The sequence below is a fragment of the Gouania willdenowi genome, chromosome 9 (genome assembly GCF_900634775.1).
Source record: "Gouania willdenowi chromosome 9, fGouWil2.1, whole genome shotgun sequence".
Classification (NCBI taxonomy): domain Eukaryota; kingdom Metazoa; phylum Chordata; class Actinopteri; order Blenniiformes; family Gobiesocidae; genus Gouania; species Gouania willdenowi.
In genome coordinates, this window is record NC_041052.1 from 489,855 (window position 1) to 506,760 (window position 16,906).

Below are 16,906 nucleotides of genomic sequence, written 5' to 3' on the forward strand. Positions count from 1 at the left end.
GGAAGGAATCATCAAAAAATGAATTAATAAGAAACAAACAAAACATTCAAAGAGGATCGTTTAACAAACTCAAATAAACTTAATGAATGCAAACATGTACCTAATAAATTAATAAATACATGATATGTTATAGAATTATGGTATTATTATATCATTAAGTAATTAATACCAAGTTATGTGTTTTTTTTTAAAAGAAATGTGCAGGACATTCAAAGAGGATCGTTTCACAAACTAAACATAACTTAATGAACACAAACATTTATCTATTAATAAATTAAATTAATAGATTAAATGAATTAATAATTCAGTAATTAATTAATTAATGAACGTGGTCCTTGTGTGTTAAATTGTAATGAAGGGTTATTCTGATGTGTGTTGGTTTGAATTAATCACTGACAGAGACTTTAGCCTTAAATCAGTGTTTTTCAATCTTGGGGTTGTGACCTCATGTGGGGTCACCTGAAATGTCTAGTAATTGACGATAAAAAATATTAACATTATACTATACTTAAAATATTTGTTATTATTATTCTTTCTCAAATTATGACACAACACACAATCTTAAACAACTAACTTCTATAATTTCATTTTCTCAAATATTAAATCTAGTCAAATAAAATGCAGTGTAAAAATATCAGAGCTGACACATCTCGTCACTTTGTCACTACAGCAAATGATCAAATGCTAATCATAGATAAAAAATATCTGGGGTCGGCAAAAATGTGTGATTCAAAATGGGTCACGACCCAAAAAAGGTTGTGAACCACTGGAAAAAAATGTTCCACTCAACCACACAGAAGAATATGAACCTAAACCAGAGCAAAAAGAATGTGAAGTTTTCCTTTACAAGCATTTGTTAAAAAACGAATTTAATTTAATGGATTATTGTTACTGAACAATCACACACTGCCTTTCACTGACATGAACTGATTTTAACTTCCACAGAGAACACACACACATATATATACATATATATACATATATATACATATATATATATATATATGTATGTATAATGTATGTGTAATTAGTTCATTTACAGGAAACTTTGAGCTGCTTGTTCAACCTCTAAAACATCTCCTTTTTCTTCCACATTTCTTCCTAAATCATCTTGTGGATGTTAAAACCTACTGAAGGTTCTAATGGAGCTCATCTGAAACTGTATTTATAACCATGCTTTCATGGACCACCCTAGTGAATATGATGTATAATACTGTATCAGTAAAGCATTGATAAAGACTGGTTTGATTCTAAAGCCTGAGCATTTGCAATCAGAGAGAATTATATTCAAAATGTTTCAATAAATTGCTTGTTTTGAGGAAGAAAAAAAAAAAAACAGCAGGAAGTAATGAGTTCATGCTGAATAAGAATAATCTATAGTAAACAAAGGTTACGCATGAAGCTCTGTGGCTCCCCCTGGTGGTATATAGACTCATCTATCTAAAAAATCAAGGACTGTCTGTGAGTGTGTGTGTGCGTGCGTGTGCGTGTGTATGCGTGCGTGTGCGTGTGTGTGTGTGTGTGTGTCTGCGGAGACGCAGTGTCTGTTCGACCTGAAACATGCAGAGTGTGTGCATTTCAAAATGTTTATTTAGTTTTATTTTGCTGGACGGAAACATTCATGTTTATCCAAGAAGTGAAACCTATTCAGCTTTTGACCTGAGTGTGAGGGGGCGCTAGCGCACCATCTATATCTATTTCACTGCACAGCTCCGCTCCGCTCCGGTGCATGTCAAAGCCAATCACAGTGGCGAGCTATAGTCACATGTACACCCAGAGCCAATCACTGAAGACCTACGCGCAGACAAAGGAGTGAGAGAGAGGAAGATAGTTTAGTTTGAGCTCCTGCACAGTTCTACATGGAGCTGTCAATCAATGCTCCTCCCATCTGTTACTGGAGGGGGCGGTGCCAACAGTGACTGATCTAATCTCAGCCAATAGAAATGTTCTATTGTAATAGCAGCGTTCAACCCATAGAGGGCAGTCACTCTGATATTTATAACTAAATATGCTACATTTAAATACTTAGAGTGGGACTATGATCAATAAAATAGATTAGTTCAGAACTGATCAGATATGGATTCAGTAGAAATAACTATCACAGCCACAAACATGTGATTGTATCTGATCTAAGGGTCACATGACTAAGGGTCACATGATTAACGCAAAAAAATAAAATAATAATTAGACTGAGGGCCACATATGGCCCCCGGACCGCCAGTTGACCATCTTTGATTTAAATGAACCAAACTGTTCATAAACTCCAAAAAAGTCTAAAAATAATAAGAATCCTGCGAATTACACACACACACACACACACACACACACACACACACACACACACACACACACACACACACACACACACACACACACTGTATCTAATAGTGAATAATGTCTATGCTGTGTAGTCCGTCCCATCCCAACATCCGGGGTATGAGCTCAGAGGAGCAGGACCGTCTACGGAGCCTCTTTCTCACCTATGACGTGGACGGTTCCGGTGTGGTGGAGCGAACCGAGTTCCTGATCATCTGTACCGAGCTGCAGGTGTCTGAGGTCGAGGCCCAGCGCATCTTTGACCGTCTGGACGTGGACCGGGACGGAACCGTCACCCTGCAGGAGTTCATCAGCGGGTTCCACCTCCGCTACGGAGAGGACGTGATGGAGGACGGGAACGTTTCTGTGGCCTGGGAACAGTTCAAGGAGAGGATGGGAGAACAGGCCCGGTTCATACCCCGGTAAGAACAACATATTTATTCTATATAACTATAGGAACAGAAGATCTACTAATATATCATATGTAACTTATAATATATAACTATAGGAACAGGAGAACAGATCAGGTTCATACCCAGGTAAGAGAATAAAGAGCCTGTATACTAATCTATAATCAATAATCTATAGGAACAGGAGAGGTTTGTTTTAAGAATAACAGGTAGAGCAGCGATTCGCAACTAATGGGTCGCTACCCAAAAGTGGGTCGCGGACAGCTGGTCTCTCAAATTGAACTTGTCTTTTATTTTGAAAGGCATGTTGTGAAATGCATGTTGCACAGGAATATATATGTATTTGTGTTTAAAAAGATAATATTGGTGTGTTTTCAATTGATATTTATGAAAAACTAAATTTGGTTGAATTCTAAAAAAAAAGTGGGTTGTGAATCAATGACCGTGTGGCCTAATGCGGGTCCCAGACCCCAGGGTGAGATCACGAGAACCCCTGGGGTAGAGCGTGGGTTCATATCCCCTCACTGACAACACAGTGCACTTTACTTGATGTTTCTTTGTCTAACTTTACATTCTACTTTGTTACTTTTTATTACTTATGTTACTTTCTATTATTTTTGTTACAAACTTCCCAGTGAAACTAATGAATTGATCTGATCTCAGATTAACAGTTTCTAATTTGTCTGTTTATTAAAACAAACCCACAGTAATCTGATGATTTCACAATAAATATTTATTTATTTATTTTATCACATTTAACAGTTTCACTCAAATAAATACCTGCTTTATTATTGAATTTTAATGAATATAACTTAACTAATATATAAAGTAATAATAATAATAATAATGACGTAAAATTCACTTTTAAAAGAACCTTTAGCCTCTGACTGCTGTGTGTGTTTATTATTTTTTTTTTGAACATATTGACTGATTTTGATCATTTTTTAGTTTGTTCCATAGTCACTGAACCCTTAAATACACTTTTAGCTTTTTTCTGTTCTTAATTTGGGTTTTTCTAATAGTTCTGTTCCTCTCTTTCTGATTTTTTTTTTTTTTTTTTTTTTTTTTGCAAAGAGCAAGAGTTTTAAATTTGCTTTTTGCATTGTTTTTAAAATATTGTTTTCTATGAAATTATTATTAATGTTTGCTGTATTAACGTAAGGTGTCTATCATAGAATCAGTTTAAACACAAATTATTACACATTGTGGTGCTTATTACCAAATTTAGGATTTGCTTTTGTGTTTCTGTAAATGTTTGTGTGTTTTACAAAATGTAAAAGTATTAAGAATATCTATAATACATAAACCAACAGTGTGGATGAAATGAAATGATTAAAGGACTGAAGAACTGCCTAGATAATGTTATCATGTTAAAATGGTTTTTATGTATATAATATATACACATTCTCCACAATGGGTAGAAACGTATGTTATAATTACACTATGAAAAGAACATTTCTTACATTTTGTTGATCTTAAACCATCTGTTTGATTAATCTGAATGATTCTGTGGTGAAACTCAACGTTTACTGAAGGAATAAAATGTCAGACACTTCTTTAAGTGTCATGTTGTGTTCAGGGCCTCGTTTAACTCAAACACTGGAGGATTCATTGATTATTAAACCCTGATCACTGCTAATTTGTCACTAAACTGTAGTTTTACAGAGGTCTGTGTTTTAATACAATCTGTTCCTTGTTGTTAACTTTGATCCATTTGTGATGCTTTTTCTTTCTGCCTTAAATATCAACATGAAGAAGAACTGAATGTTCCTGCACTTCATTCCATTCATTGTTGGTCCAAAAACAAGAAGATGTTTTTATTTAATGTAGAAATGTGAAGGATTGTCTTCACCTGAAGAATCTACACAAACTCTCATTTTAAATCATAAAAATAAAGAGATTCATTTAAAGGAAACATCAAAATCCAATGAGAGGATGTAGGAAATGCCGATCAATATAGACACTTTAAAGTTAATCAGGAAGTGCTTCATTCATTGGCTGAAACTTCTGAAATGGCCACGCCTACAACTGAAGGGATAGTACATGTTCTATTTAATCCCTACTGACGCCAGAGGGCGGTACTGAAGCACTAAATGTTCCCTTCGCGCATGCGAAGATTGAGTAGTAATGCAAACAAAGTCACACCTGTGACCCGGGATGACGCCCCGGAAGTAATATATCCCCACGTCACCCGTGACTATGTTCCTCATTTCTTCTCGCGTGTGGTTTGTATTGCATGGCGGATAAGCTATGCTAACTTGGGCTGTGTTTTTTCGTCGCTGGATGCCCTTTCACCGTATCAGTTGGAGCAGCGGACTTCGCCCTCCAAGGGCTGCAACGGGACAGTCTCTGAGGATTTTCTGACGCAGGTATTGAACCAGACTTAGTGATTGCAGCATACACGCCCCCTCTCCGGACGCTTGGCTTTTAGCTGAATCTGTGCGTTTATTGTTACAGCTGCTTTCTTTGTTTTGCTAAACTTGTTGGTGAGGCGGCATACGCGCCCCCACTCCCATCTATTTTGTTGTCTCTCCAGTATTGCTACCATCACGAGAAGTTTGCTAAGTCTTGTGCTAACGGTGTTAGCTCAGCTCATGTTTTTTTAGTGAGAGCTGTGTTCGCGCTCCCTCTTCCAGGGTTTTGAGTTTGGGGTTTTCATATTTGTTGCAATTGATTTTTTTGTTTTCAATATACAAATATATATATATATATGTATATATATATATATACATATGTAATAGTTAAAAAAAAAAAATAAATAATATGTATTTTTTTTTAAACGCACCAACAGATCATACCTAACAGTACTTTTGCTAACAGCGTTAGCTTCTCTCAGTTAATGTTTGGTGAAGGTTGCGTTCGCGCCCCCTCTCACAGTATTAGATTTTTACATTTGCTACACTGGTGTAGTTCCTTTTTGATTCTTTTTCTTTTTCCCGGCTGACAAATCGAAGCCAGCTAGTGTTGTCACTGGTGAAGGCAGCGTCTGTGCTCCTTCTCCCAGGGACTACTGTTTTTTTGGTGGTCTGTTTTGTGTGGCTTTTTTTGGTGAAGGCAGCATCCATGCCCCCACTCCCAATTTTTAGCTTCATACTGGATATATTCGTCCATATAACCAACACCCCCTTTCTTTTCGTTCATTTCGGTCCTAGCCGGTGGGGGGCGTTTGCACCGCTCCCAGCTTAGGCCTAAGACTTGCCACTGGACTACTGTGGCATACAGCCAGCAGTGTGTCTGCTATTGTCAGTGGTTCCAATTGGGGGAGTGCTATGGACGGCTCCCACTGTTGTGCGGCTTGTGGGGCTGCACTTCAAGCCGACAATGGACACGACCTCTGTCCCGCTTGCCTCGGACCTGACCACCTGAGGGAGACATTGTCATTGTCAGACAACCCGTGCATGAACTGCAGTAATATGCCACGGGCGGTCAGGGTGGCTTTACAAGTCTACTACAGCGTTGGCTCTTCCTAAGCCAAAGATAACCAAAAATCTGTCTTCTAAGGTCGAGCAGCTGTCTGCGGAGTTGAATGTGATGAAGTCCTTTTTTCAGGCTCATCACATGGAGGCACCCGTCTGGAGCAGGAGGAAGATGTTCTCTCTCTGGTAGCGTCGGCTTCTCATTTTCATTATGGTTTGACACAGTCTTCTTGTGCTTCTGTATCTGGTTCGCTCTCATCCAGTCAGAGTCAGGTTGATGAGACAGATGGTTCCATGCAGGATGTACTACGTCAGGCTCTGGGCTGCCTGAAGCAGGATATTCCCCAGCCAGATCAGGCTGGTCCTGGCAGTGCCTTTTTTAGATGTGGACGGCCTCCCACATCTTTTGCTGTTCCTCCCTCTGAGGAATACCTGAGGGAGTTACATGCCTGTTGGAGGGACCCAAGCTCCTTAGCACACCTCTCGTCAGATGGCCGTGTGTTGGTGGCAATGCATAATGCGGTGGCGGCCGGCTTGGATCGCATGCCTCATGTGGAACCTGCTGTTGCATCCCTCATTGTGTCACCCGAGGTGGCCTTGCGCAGGGAAGTTTGGTGCCCTCGGCCCCAATACAGCATTACTGATGACCTTCTCAGCAGAGCGTATAACTCTGGTGCTCACGCTGGTCGCCTAGGCAACTCACTGGCACGCCTTATGTTTGCAACATCTGCCTCCTTGAAAGATGCCACTGCTGTGGCCGCTGCTAGTGGGTTCAATGATGTAGCCCTGCAGGCTTTTGCTCTGTTGACGAGGGAGCTTGGACGGGTTATGTCTTACCTTTTCAGGCTCACAGGCAGGTTTGGCTCGCTCAGTCAGCCCTGCCTGAGGCGTACCGTAGAACCCTCTGCAGTATACTCGTGGAGCCAGGGCAGTTGTTTGGGTCAGCAGTCCTGGAGGAGCTGGAACAAACTGTCCAAGCCCGACAAACCAGGCAGCAGCTTTCAGGCCTCAGTCACGCTGTGCCCCCTCTCCAGAGGTCGAGGTGCTCGACTGCTGGCCCAAATGTTTGACCACCACCTTCAGATTGGTCTGGTGGTGATTGTCATAATCAACAGCGATCTGGCAGGGAATTCTGTGTTCCTCGCTTAGGGGCCTTGGGGCCAGGAAGTGATGTTTGTCAAATGTTTGTCCCAGTAACAGCTCTGTTACTGGGCTGCTCATGTATCAGACCCGTGGGTGGTTGCCACTCGGACTCACGGGTACAGATTACAATTCCGACGCCGGCCACACTCTCCCTCTCTTCGAGGGTGGCCCTGGCCCCCTTGCAGTCCGGTGGGGTAAAGATTCTACCGTATCTGGACGATTGGCTAGTTTGTGCTCCGTCCAAGGTGAGTATAACCAGAGATACGCACCAGTTGCTCGCCCATGTGGCCAAGTAGGGTCTAACGGTCAATCTGGAGAAGAGCAACCTGACTTCATCTCAAGCTACATCGTTCCTTGGTGGTGTGCCGTAGGGAGATGGTCACCACGGATGCCTGCTCCACGGGATGGGGCACTGTGTAACAGCACAGGGCAGTTCAGGGGGACTGGTCTCTGAGAGAAAGCTCCGACCACATAAATGTACTGGAACTGGGTACTGTTCATGTGGCCCTGCAGCATTTTCTGCCTCAACTAAAAGTGAAACACATTCTCGTTCGGTCAGACGACACTTTGACCGTCTACCCCATCAATCACCAAGGGGGCACCCAGTCAGCACAACTTGTCTCAGGCCCTTTTGACGTGGGCTGCGCCTCGTCTATCCACCCTGCGGGCGGTGCATCTACCAGGAGACCGTAATTAGGTTGCAGACTCCTTTACCCACCGGAAGCTCCCGCCAGGGAAGTAGTCCCTCCACCCACAGGTGGTGCACAATATTTGGTGCCTGTTCGGTCAGGTGGAGGTGGATTTGTTTGCCTCAGTGGAGTCCATTCATTGCTCTCTATGGTTCTCCCTTGAGTGGGTACCAGGTCCTCTGGGCTGGGATGCATTGGCACATCCGTGACCTCAGTGCCTCTTGTATGCTTTTCCCCCTCTTCCTCTGATTTGGCCAACTCTTCAGAGGGTTCTCCATGAGGGTCACCAATTGTTGTTGGTGGCCCCGTACTGGCAGCTATGGTTCTCGTTGCTGCACAGTCTCTGCCGCGGCATGCCATGGCGGCTCCCAGCCAGGACGGATCTGCTGTCACAATTGAGAGGTCGGATTTGGCACCCCACTCCCCACCGCCTTCAGCTGTGGCTCTGGCCGCTGGAGGGCCCGCACTACGGTTGACTGATTCTGTTGGTCAGACCATCTTAAATGCCAGGGCGGTCTCTACTCGCCGCCAATATGAGAATCGGTGGAAGCTGTTTTCCCAGTGGTGCTCTACCCACAATGAGGATCCAGTCTCCTGTTGTTCTGGAGTTCCTTCAATCTCTCCTGGATGGTGGTCGGTCTTCTTCCACCCTAAAGGTGCATGTTCTCATGGTATGGTCAACAATTGTTCTGTTGGCAGTCATAGTTTGGTCTCAATTTTTTTGCGGGGCGCTTGTCAGTTGCGTCCGCAGACGGCACCACGGGCTCCAGTGTGAGACTTGTCTTTATTTCTCGAGTCCCTATGCATCCCACCTTTTGGGCCTTTGCCGCAGGTGGCGCTTAAGTGGCCACTCCTTCTCCTCTTGGCCAAGTTATTCTGCAAGTATCTCTTGGGTCGTCTCAGTGAGGTATGTACTGAGGATTCTTGGTGACATTATTGATATTAGTCATTCAGTGCTTCAGCACCACCCTCCGGTGGTCAGTAGGCATAAAATAGAACGAAAGTTACGTATGTAACTACGGTTCTATGAATCCCGGAGGACCGCCAGAGTTTCTCTGTCACTCAAAATCCTTGTGTTTCCGCGAGAAGATTCTGCAGGAACAGAGTCACGGGTGAGGCTGGGATATATTACTTCTGGGGCGTCATCCCGGGTCACTGGTGTGACTTTGTTTGCATTACTACTCGAACTGCGCATGCGCGAAGGGAACAGTCAGTGCTTCAGCGCCGCCCTCTGGTGGTCATCCGGGATTCCTAGAACCGTAGTTACATACGTAACTTTCATTTGGGGCTAAACGTTGATATAAATGGAGTTTGTTTTATTATTCAGCTTTAGAGCGCTCATTATGGGATGTAGGTGTGACTTTAAAGATCAGGGGTCATCCACATGGTGCCCGTGGGCTTCAGGTAGGCCGTGGAGGCGCCCTCAGGCTGGTTTTAAGAACAGCATTCACCAATAAAATCTGATTTATTTAGAAACGGACACAGATAAATACAGATATTAGATGTAGTCAGAGCTTTAGTAGAGGTAAATACAGCTGCACTTTATCTAGCTTTTGTTTTAAATTAAACACCTTTAAACGTTTATTAGATTGTGATGTGATGGAGAGTTTTATTACATTATTAAATTCATGCAAACATGAAACATGCAAATAAAGTGTTGCTGAACTGATCAATACACGTAGAAACAAACATGCAGATGTTAGCCCAGAGGTGGGTAACTTCTATCACAGCGGGCACCACAAAAACATGTTTGTTTGATCTAAGGACCACATTATGTACATTCATGTCAGCATTCGTAATAATGACTAATCTGAGCATCAACACAGGAAACAAGTTTTTATAGACATTTTGTGTGTTTTTCTGTTTGTTGCCTTGCTTGTTATCATTGCATTTTGTGCATTTTTGTGTCCTTTTTGTGTATTTTTCCTGTAAAATGTATGTTGTTTGGGGTCACATTGTGTATTTATGTTGTCTTTATGCATTTTTTTTGAAGTAATTTTTGTGTATTTCAGATGTCGTTATGCTTTTTTATAGTATTGTCAGTTTGCGACGTAATGTTTTGTGTTTTTCTTGTCATTTTGTTTACTTTTGTTGTCATTTCCTGTAAATTTGTATATTCTTTGAGCCGTTCTGTGTACTTCTGTTGTCATTTTGTGTTATTTGGAGTAATTTTGTGTCTTACTGTTGTCGTTTTGCTAATTTTAGGAGTATTTTCTGTGTTTTTCTGGTGTTTTTTTACTGTATTTCCCTTCATGCAATGTTGTAAATCTTTGCATTGTTTTACTGTATTCTTGCTTTTGTTTTGTGTTCTCGTTGTGCTGTGTGATGACATTGATTGTCACAGTGGTGACGTCTGCTCAAAGCTCCTTCTGTAAACATCAGTCAGCTGATCATCACTGGATCATAAGAAGACACGCAGAGCTTCAGGCAGGCGTCTTCCTCTGACCATGAACAGGATTCTGTATGAGTGACATCAGCAGTGACATCAGCAGCTAGTAATAATCTGTCATTTTTTACTGGGATTTATGCTAATGGTGTAGCTAGTGTTTGTGATGCTGTAGTTAAAGCTGTTAAAGCTGTGTGTGCGTCACCACTTGTTGACTCATCAGCCTAGTTTGACCTGTTTTAACTTTGTTTAAGTTTAACTTTAATTTTCACACGGAAACAAAAAAATGCTTCCAAAGCATTATTTTGAAAAGTGGGATTTTATGATTATTTTCCTGTTCAATGATGTTTACTAGCTGCAAGCTAAGCTCAGTGTGTGTGTGTGTGTGTGTGTGTGATATTCCTACAGTCTATATGCACAGGATTACAGTCAGAGATAAACTACTTAAACAGTGCAGTGAAGAAGACTTTCAGAGGTTGTTGTTTGGATCAGCACACACACACACACACGCACACACACACACACACACACACACACACACACACACACACACTATGACAACTGTTTGTTCAGATGAAGTAGCCATGTTGATGATGTCATCCTAACATACTACTCATAATAAGTCTGATGTCTAAATGAGTACTTAGTGTGTTCACATTAGATAGTATGAACAGTTTGAGTATGTGAGAAATACCAGGATGTATACTATATGGGGACATTTATTAGGTATGCACGATGTGCACACTAGTCATATTCAACCGTCCTATGATGCATTGGGAACTGAATGTAAAATCTAACATCCCCTTTTCAAAATAAGAGCATCTCTTCTTCCTGTCCATTATTTTTTAACTCTTTTGTAAATAGGGCTCTTATTTTGAAATCAGCAGTGTAGTCAGTAGACCAATGGAGGGTCTCTGAAATGTGTGAATGAAATATGTCTACGTGAGTTTTATGGATCAAATGAGCACATGTTGATATTCTACTTGGTCACTTTCTCACTTCAAATGTTTTCAGAACTTTCAAAATAAAGGTGGAGAATCAACAGAGATATTTAACCTCAGTGTGAACAAGGTTTTTAATGCTGGAGGTTCCAGATGCATCTTGGGAAACTTGGAAGTATACTTCAGTGGGAACGCTCATCATCATAATCTCACTATAGTCTATAGTAGACAGTATATACTATAGTATATAGTAGACAGTATACACTATAGTATATAGTAGACAGTATATACTATAGTATATAGTAGACAGTATATACTATAGTATATACTGTCTACTATATACTATAGTATATAGTAGACAGTATATACTATAGTATATACTGTCTACTATATACTATAGTATATAGTAGACAGTATATACTATAGTATATAGTAGACAGTATATACTATAGTATATAGTAGACAGTATACACTATAGTCTATAGTAGACAGTATATACTATAGTATATAGTAGACAGTATACACTATAGTATATAGTAGACAGTATATACTATAGTATATAGTAGACAGTATATACTATAGTATATAGTAGACAGTATATACTATAGTATATAGTAGACAGTATATACTATAGTATATAGTAGACAGTATATACTATAGTATATAGTAGACAGTATATACTATAGTATATAGTAGACAGTATATACTATAGTCTATAGTAGACAGTATATACTATAGTATATAGTAGACAGTATATACTATAGTATATAGTAGACAGTATATACTATAGTATATAGTAGACAGTATATACTATAGTATATAGTAGACAGTATATACTATAGTATATAGTAGACAGTATATACTATAGTATATACCTGAAACTTTGTGTGTTCTCACAGACATGAGTTGGCAGCCACCCTGTACCAGAACATCAGTCTGACGGAGCCCAGACTCATACCTCAGTTTGAGAAAGTGGTCATCACCTTCACTAAAGAGATCAAACAGCAGAACTCAGAGATGGAGAACCTGGCCCTGGCCATTAAGAGGTGACACACACACACACACACGATAAATCAGTTTCTAACGTATTCTGATTAATGGTGTTTATTCATATATTTCACGTTGTCTGTCATGTTTTGGAATTTTTAGACACGTCATGATTCAATTTGATGATGATGCACTTTTTCACAGCTTGTCTTTGTTTCTCATCGTGAGTGTTTTTAAAAACAGAGCAAATACATTCAGACACTGGATATTTTATTTAAAGTTGAGGGTGTGTCCGATAAGGTGGGCACGCTCTCTGTGTGTTTATCAGTCAGTCACACACACACGTGTCCAGGGTGTGCGTCTGTAGGAACATCAACAGCTTCACATAATGTAGGAACATCTTTAATAACAGGACGATGAGACGTGTCCGTATGTGAGAAACAGCAGTAGTCACATCTGTTATATATTTGGGTTTATTTTCTCTGCCTATAAGAAGATGTTTGCTTGAATAAAAATCAAATACGGGTAATGAAGTGAAGTTTATGTGAGCGGTGCTGGATTGTATGCATTTACTGTGGTTAGAGCAGATAAAAAGTACAATAATATCTCAGTTTTTAATAGGAAATAATAAACTGAATAAAGTTACGTAGAAATACACATAAATCTTCGTTAAACCTTACATGAGTATAGTAGCCTTTCTGTTCATCAGCCAATAGGGTGAGGCCTATGTGACGACGCAGCCTTTACGTGGATTGTTCTTGGAAAATTGCTAAATTATTTGAATACAGCCAATACGGTGCGTTCAATAGCCCAGAAAATACGGTATCTCCAAAGTATCAACATCTTTACTGTAACATAGAATAAACAAAGAGGGCTGCTCTAAATAACACATTATGTGCAGTTTATTTTAAACTAAATCAGCACCTCAAGAACCAAAGTGCTTTTAAAATATCAGTTTAATCCATTAAAACATCATTCTACAAGATTTTGTGTAATTTACTATTTGTATAAATTGTAAATGTATGCATTGATTATCGATTAGTAATGTAATTATATGACGTGTTTTTTTTCTGTAAAGATAAAGTTTTAACCCTTAGAGCTACAGATGATCTGTATGCTACATGCTATATGCTACATGCTATATGTTACATGGTATATGTTACATGCTACATGCTACATGCTATATGCTACATGCTACATGCTATATGTTACATGCTACATGTTACATGCTACATGCTATATGCTACATGCTACATGTTACATGCTACATGCTACATGCTACATGCTATATGTTACATGCTACATGTTACACGCTACATGTTACATGCTATATGTTACACGCTACATGTTACATGTTACATGCTACATGCTACATGCTATATGTTACATGCTACATGTTATTTGCTACATGCTACATGTTATATGTTACATGCTACATGTTACACGCTACATGTTACATGCTATATGTTACATGCTACATGTTACATGCTACATGCTATATGCTACATGCTACATGTTACATGCTACATGCTACATGCTATATGTTACATGCTACATGTTACACGCTACATGTTACATGCTACATGTTACACGCTACATGTTACATGCTATATGTTACACGCTACATGTTACATGTTACATGCTACATGCTACATGCTATATGTTACATGCTACATGTTATTTGCTACATGCTACATGTTATATGTTACATGCTATATGTTACACGCTACATGTTACATGTTACATGCTACATGCTACATGCTACATGCTATATGTTACATGCTACATGTTACACGCTACATGTTACATGCTATATGTTACACGCTACATGTTACATGTTACATGCTACATGCTACATGCTATATGTTACATGCTACATGTTATTTGCTACATGCTACATGTTATATGTTACATGCTATATGTTACACGCTACATGTTACATGTTACATGCTACATGCTACATGCTACATGCTATATGTTACATGCTACATGTTACACGCTACATGTTACATGCTATATGTTACATGCTACATGTTACATGCTACATGCTATATGCTACATGCTACATGTTACATGCTACATGCTACATGCTACATGCTATATGTTACATGCTACATGTTACACGCTACATGTTACATGCTACATGTTACACGCTACATGTTACATGCTATATGTTACACGCTACATGTTACATGTTACATGCTACATGCTACATGCTATATGTTACATGCTACATGTTATTTGCTACATGCTACATGTTATATGTTACATGCTATATGTTACACGCTACATGTTACATGTTACATGCTATATGCTATATGTTACATGCTACATGCTACATGTTACATATTAGATGTTACATGCTACATGATATATGTTACATGCTACATGTTATATGCTACATGCTACTTGTTATATGTTACATGTTACATGTTACACGCTACATTTTACACGCTACATGTTACGGGCTACATGCTACATGCTACATGCTACATGCTACATGTTACATGCTACATGCTACATGTTACATGTTACATGCTGCATGCTATGTGCTACATGTTCTGTGGTTTGCTGCGTCCTTGTCCTGCTGCTGTCCTCCATCATCATCATCACTAACAGTAACTATTGATTGTGTCTACAGAGCTCAGGACCAGGCGTCCATGCAGCTCAGTGAGATGGAGGAGGAGATGGACCAACGTATTCACTGTGCAGAGAGAAAAACACGAGAGCAGGTGGAATGCATCACCATCATGCTACACCTACAAAGACTGTACTTCAGTCATTTTTAAGAACGTGACGAATGTGTTTAAATAATCAGCCCAATCTTCACCTCTTTAGTCAAATATTCCCTTTGTTTTTTCTCACTATATTTTTGTAGTTTTTCTCCAATAAAATTTATTATTAAAAAGCTTCAAGACATCATCAACAACCAGGCTGACCATCTCCTTCATGTCACTCTCACTGGGGCTTCAAAACACGAGCGGGAAAACAACGTCCTGTAATCTTATCAGTCTGTGTGTGTGTGTGTGTGTGTGTGTGTGTGTGTGTGTGTGTGTGTGTGTGTGTGTGTGTGTGTGTGTGTGTGTGTGTGTGTGTGTGTGTTTTATATAACTGTTCTATGACCTGATGTTTGTTTAGTGGCTAAAGTTTCCAAATCAGGAGGAACTCAGCACCTGATCCTCTCACTGCACTATAGACATGTTCAGTAGATCCTTTATCAGCATTTATTAGTTTTGTATAAAAGTCAATGTATCTCAACGTCAACGACAAACACTGAGATAATAGATCACAAAACAACTCTGCTGTGACTGTTTCACTGTATAATTTTTAATGTCGATTTCATTATTGTATTGCATTTAATGTATTGTTTTTAGTGTATTTGCTGTTTTGTTTAAATATATATTTAATTTAATTACTGCATTTATGGTGTTGTATGTAATTGATTGTAATTATTGTATTTCATTTATTGTAATTCTATCATTGTTTTTAATTTTACTTTATTTAATATATTTATTTTATTTACTGTATACTCTCTGTGTGTTCAGGAAAAGAGACGAATGGAGGCGGCACTAAACGAGTTACGACGAGGTTTTGAAAATGAAATCTGTGAGCTGCAGTGTAAGATCCAGAAGATGCAGATGGTAAATTTATATAAAACATGTTGGGAAAAGATTGCTTACTAACAGATGATTTTTCTTTACGAGTGCATCAAAAACCTTTACCTGTAAAACACTTTTTTTCTTCACTAGTAGTACTAGTAGACCTAATGTAAATGAGGTAGGAGGGATTAAAACCAAATACAGCTCTCTGATTGGTTGGAATATTTTCTAAAGCCAATGACAAGCCTGCATTTACTTTCCCCACCCCCTTATTAGCATAAGATGCTAACTAGTGACACCTTTTACTTCACTAGTAAAGTCTATTTACTCACTGGTAAACCTAAATGTAGAGCTTATCAATGGTTAATATCACTGATAACAGATTAATGTTCAAACACATTTCCATATCTAATGGACTTGTATTGATTGATTGTGTGAAATATGTGATTTAAAGTGTGCAGAGTGAGTTTTATCTGCTCAACATGTTACCGTCTCTTTCAGATTGAGGAGAAGTATAAAAGCATTGCAGTGAAAGACGAGAGTCCGGCTTTGAGGAAGAAAATCAATGAGCTGACCCTGGTGAGGCTGTTTGAGCATCAGCCAATCAGAGCTCAGCATTGCTACATGGTCATGTGTTGATCCTTTGATCTGTGCAGGAGAACCAGAGGGTGAAACAGGAGCTGATGAGGTCTCAGACCAAAGTGGCCTGTTTACAGAGTGAGATGGACTCACTGAAGACTGAACTGACTGATCAGAGCATCAACTGGGAACAGTAAATACACTCTTTAATTAATTATTTTTTTTTTTATTTTTTTTTATTTATTCAGTTCATTTCCGACATGGTTGCTTTCACAGAAATTCATTTGACAGTCAGAGCAAAATCACATCATTGTTTTTTTTGTTTTTTTGTCCTTTTTCATGCCGGAAAGGGCGACGGAAAAAAGCATTATGCTTATCTAGATCCGTCCCCTAATTTGAACACAGATAATTTTACATCCAACCTCGTTTCTTCTTTTTTT

The 16,906-nt window shown here is 39.4% G+C and overlaps 1 protein-coding gene across 4 annotated transcripts in view; it reads left to right on the forward strand.

Annotated features, from left to right (window-relative positions):
* The first annotated feature begins 2,402 nt into the window (after positions 1–2,402).
* The window catches only part of rasef (RAS and EF-hand domain containing), a 32,716-nt gene continuing 18,212 nt past the window's right edge, over positions 2,403–16,906 (forward strand). For 2 of the 4 annotated variants that reach the window (XR_003674821.1, XM_028458003.1), the window contains exons 1-6: positions 2,412–2,738; positions 12,201–12,347; positions 14,930–15,020; positions 15,834–15,929; positions 16,389–16,466; positions 16,544–16,659. Coding sequence is in view for 3 of the 4 variants with exons in the window: in XM_028458003.1 (XP_028313804.1) it covers positions 2,437–2,738; positions 12,201–12,347; positions 14,930–15,020; positions 15,834–15,929; positions 16,389–16,466; positions 16,544–16,659 (830 nt within the window). In the remaining variant the exon portion in view is untranslated. Of the gene's footprint in view, positions 2,739–10,331; positions 10,470–12,200; positions 12,348–14,929; positions 15,021–15,833; positions 15,930–16,388; positions 16,467–16,543; positions 16,660–16,906 lie in introns of those variants that run through there. The other 2 variants (XM_028458002.1, XM_028458004.1) reach the window with 2 other exon arrangements.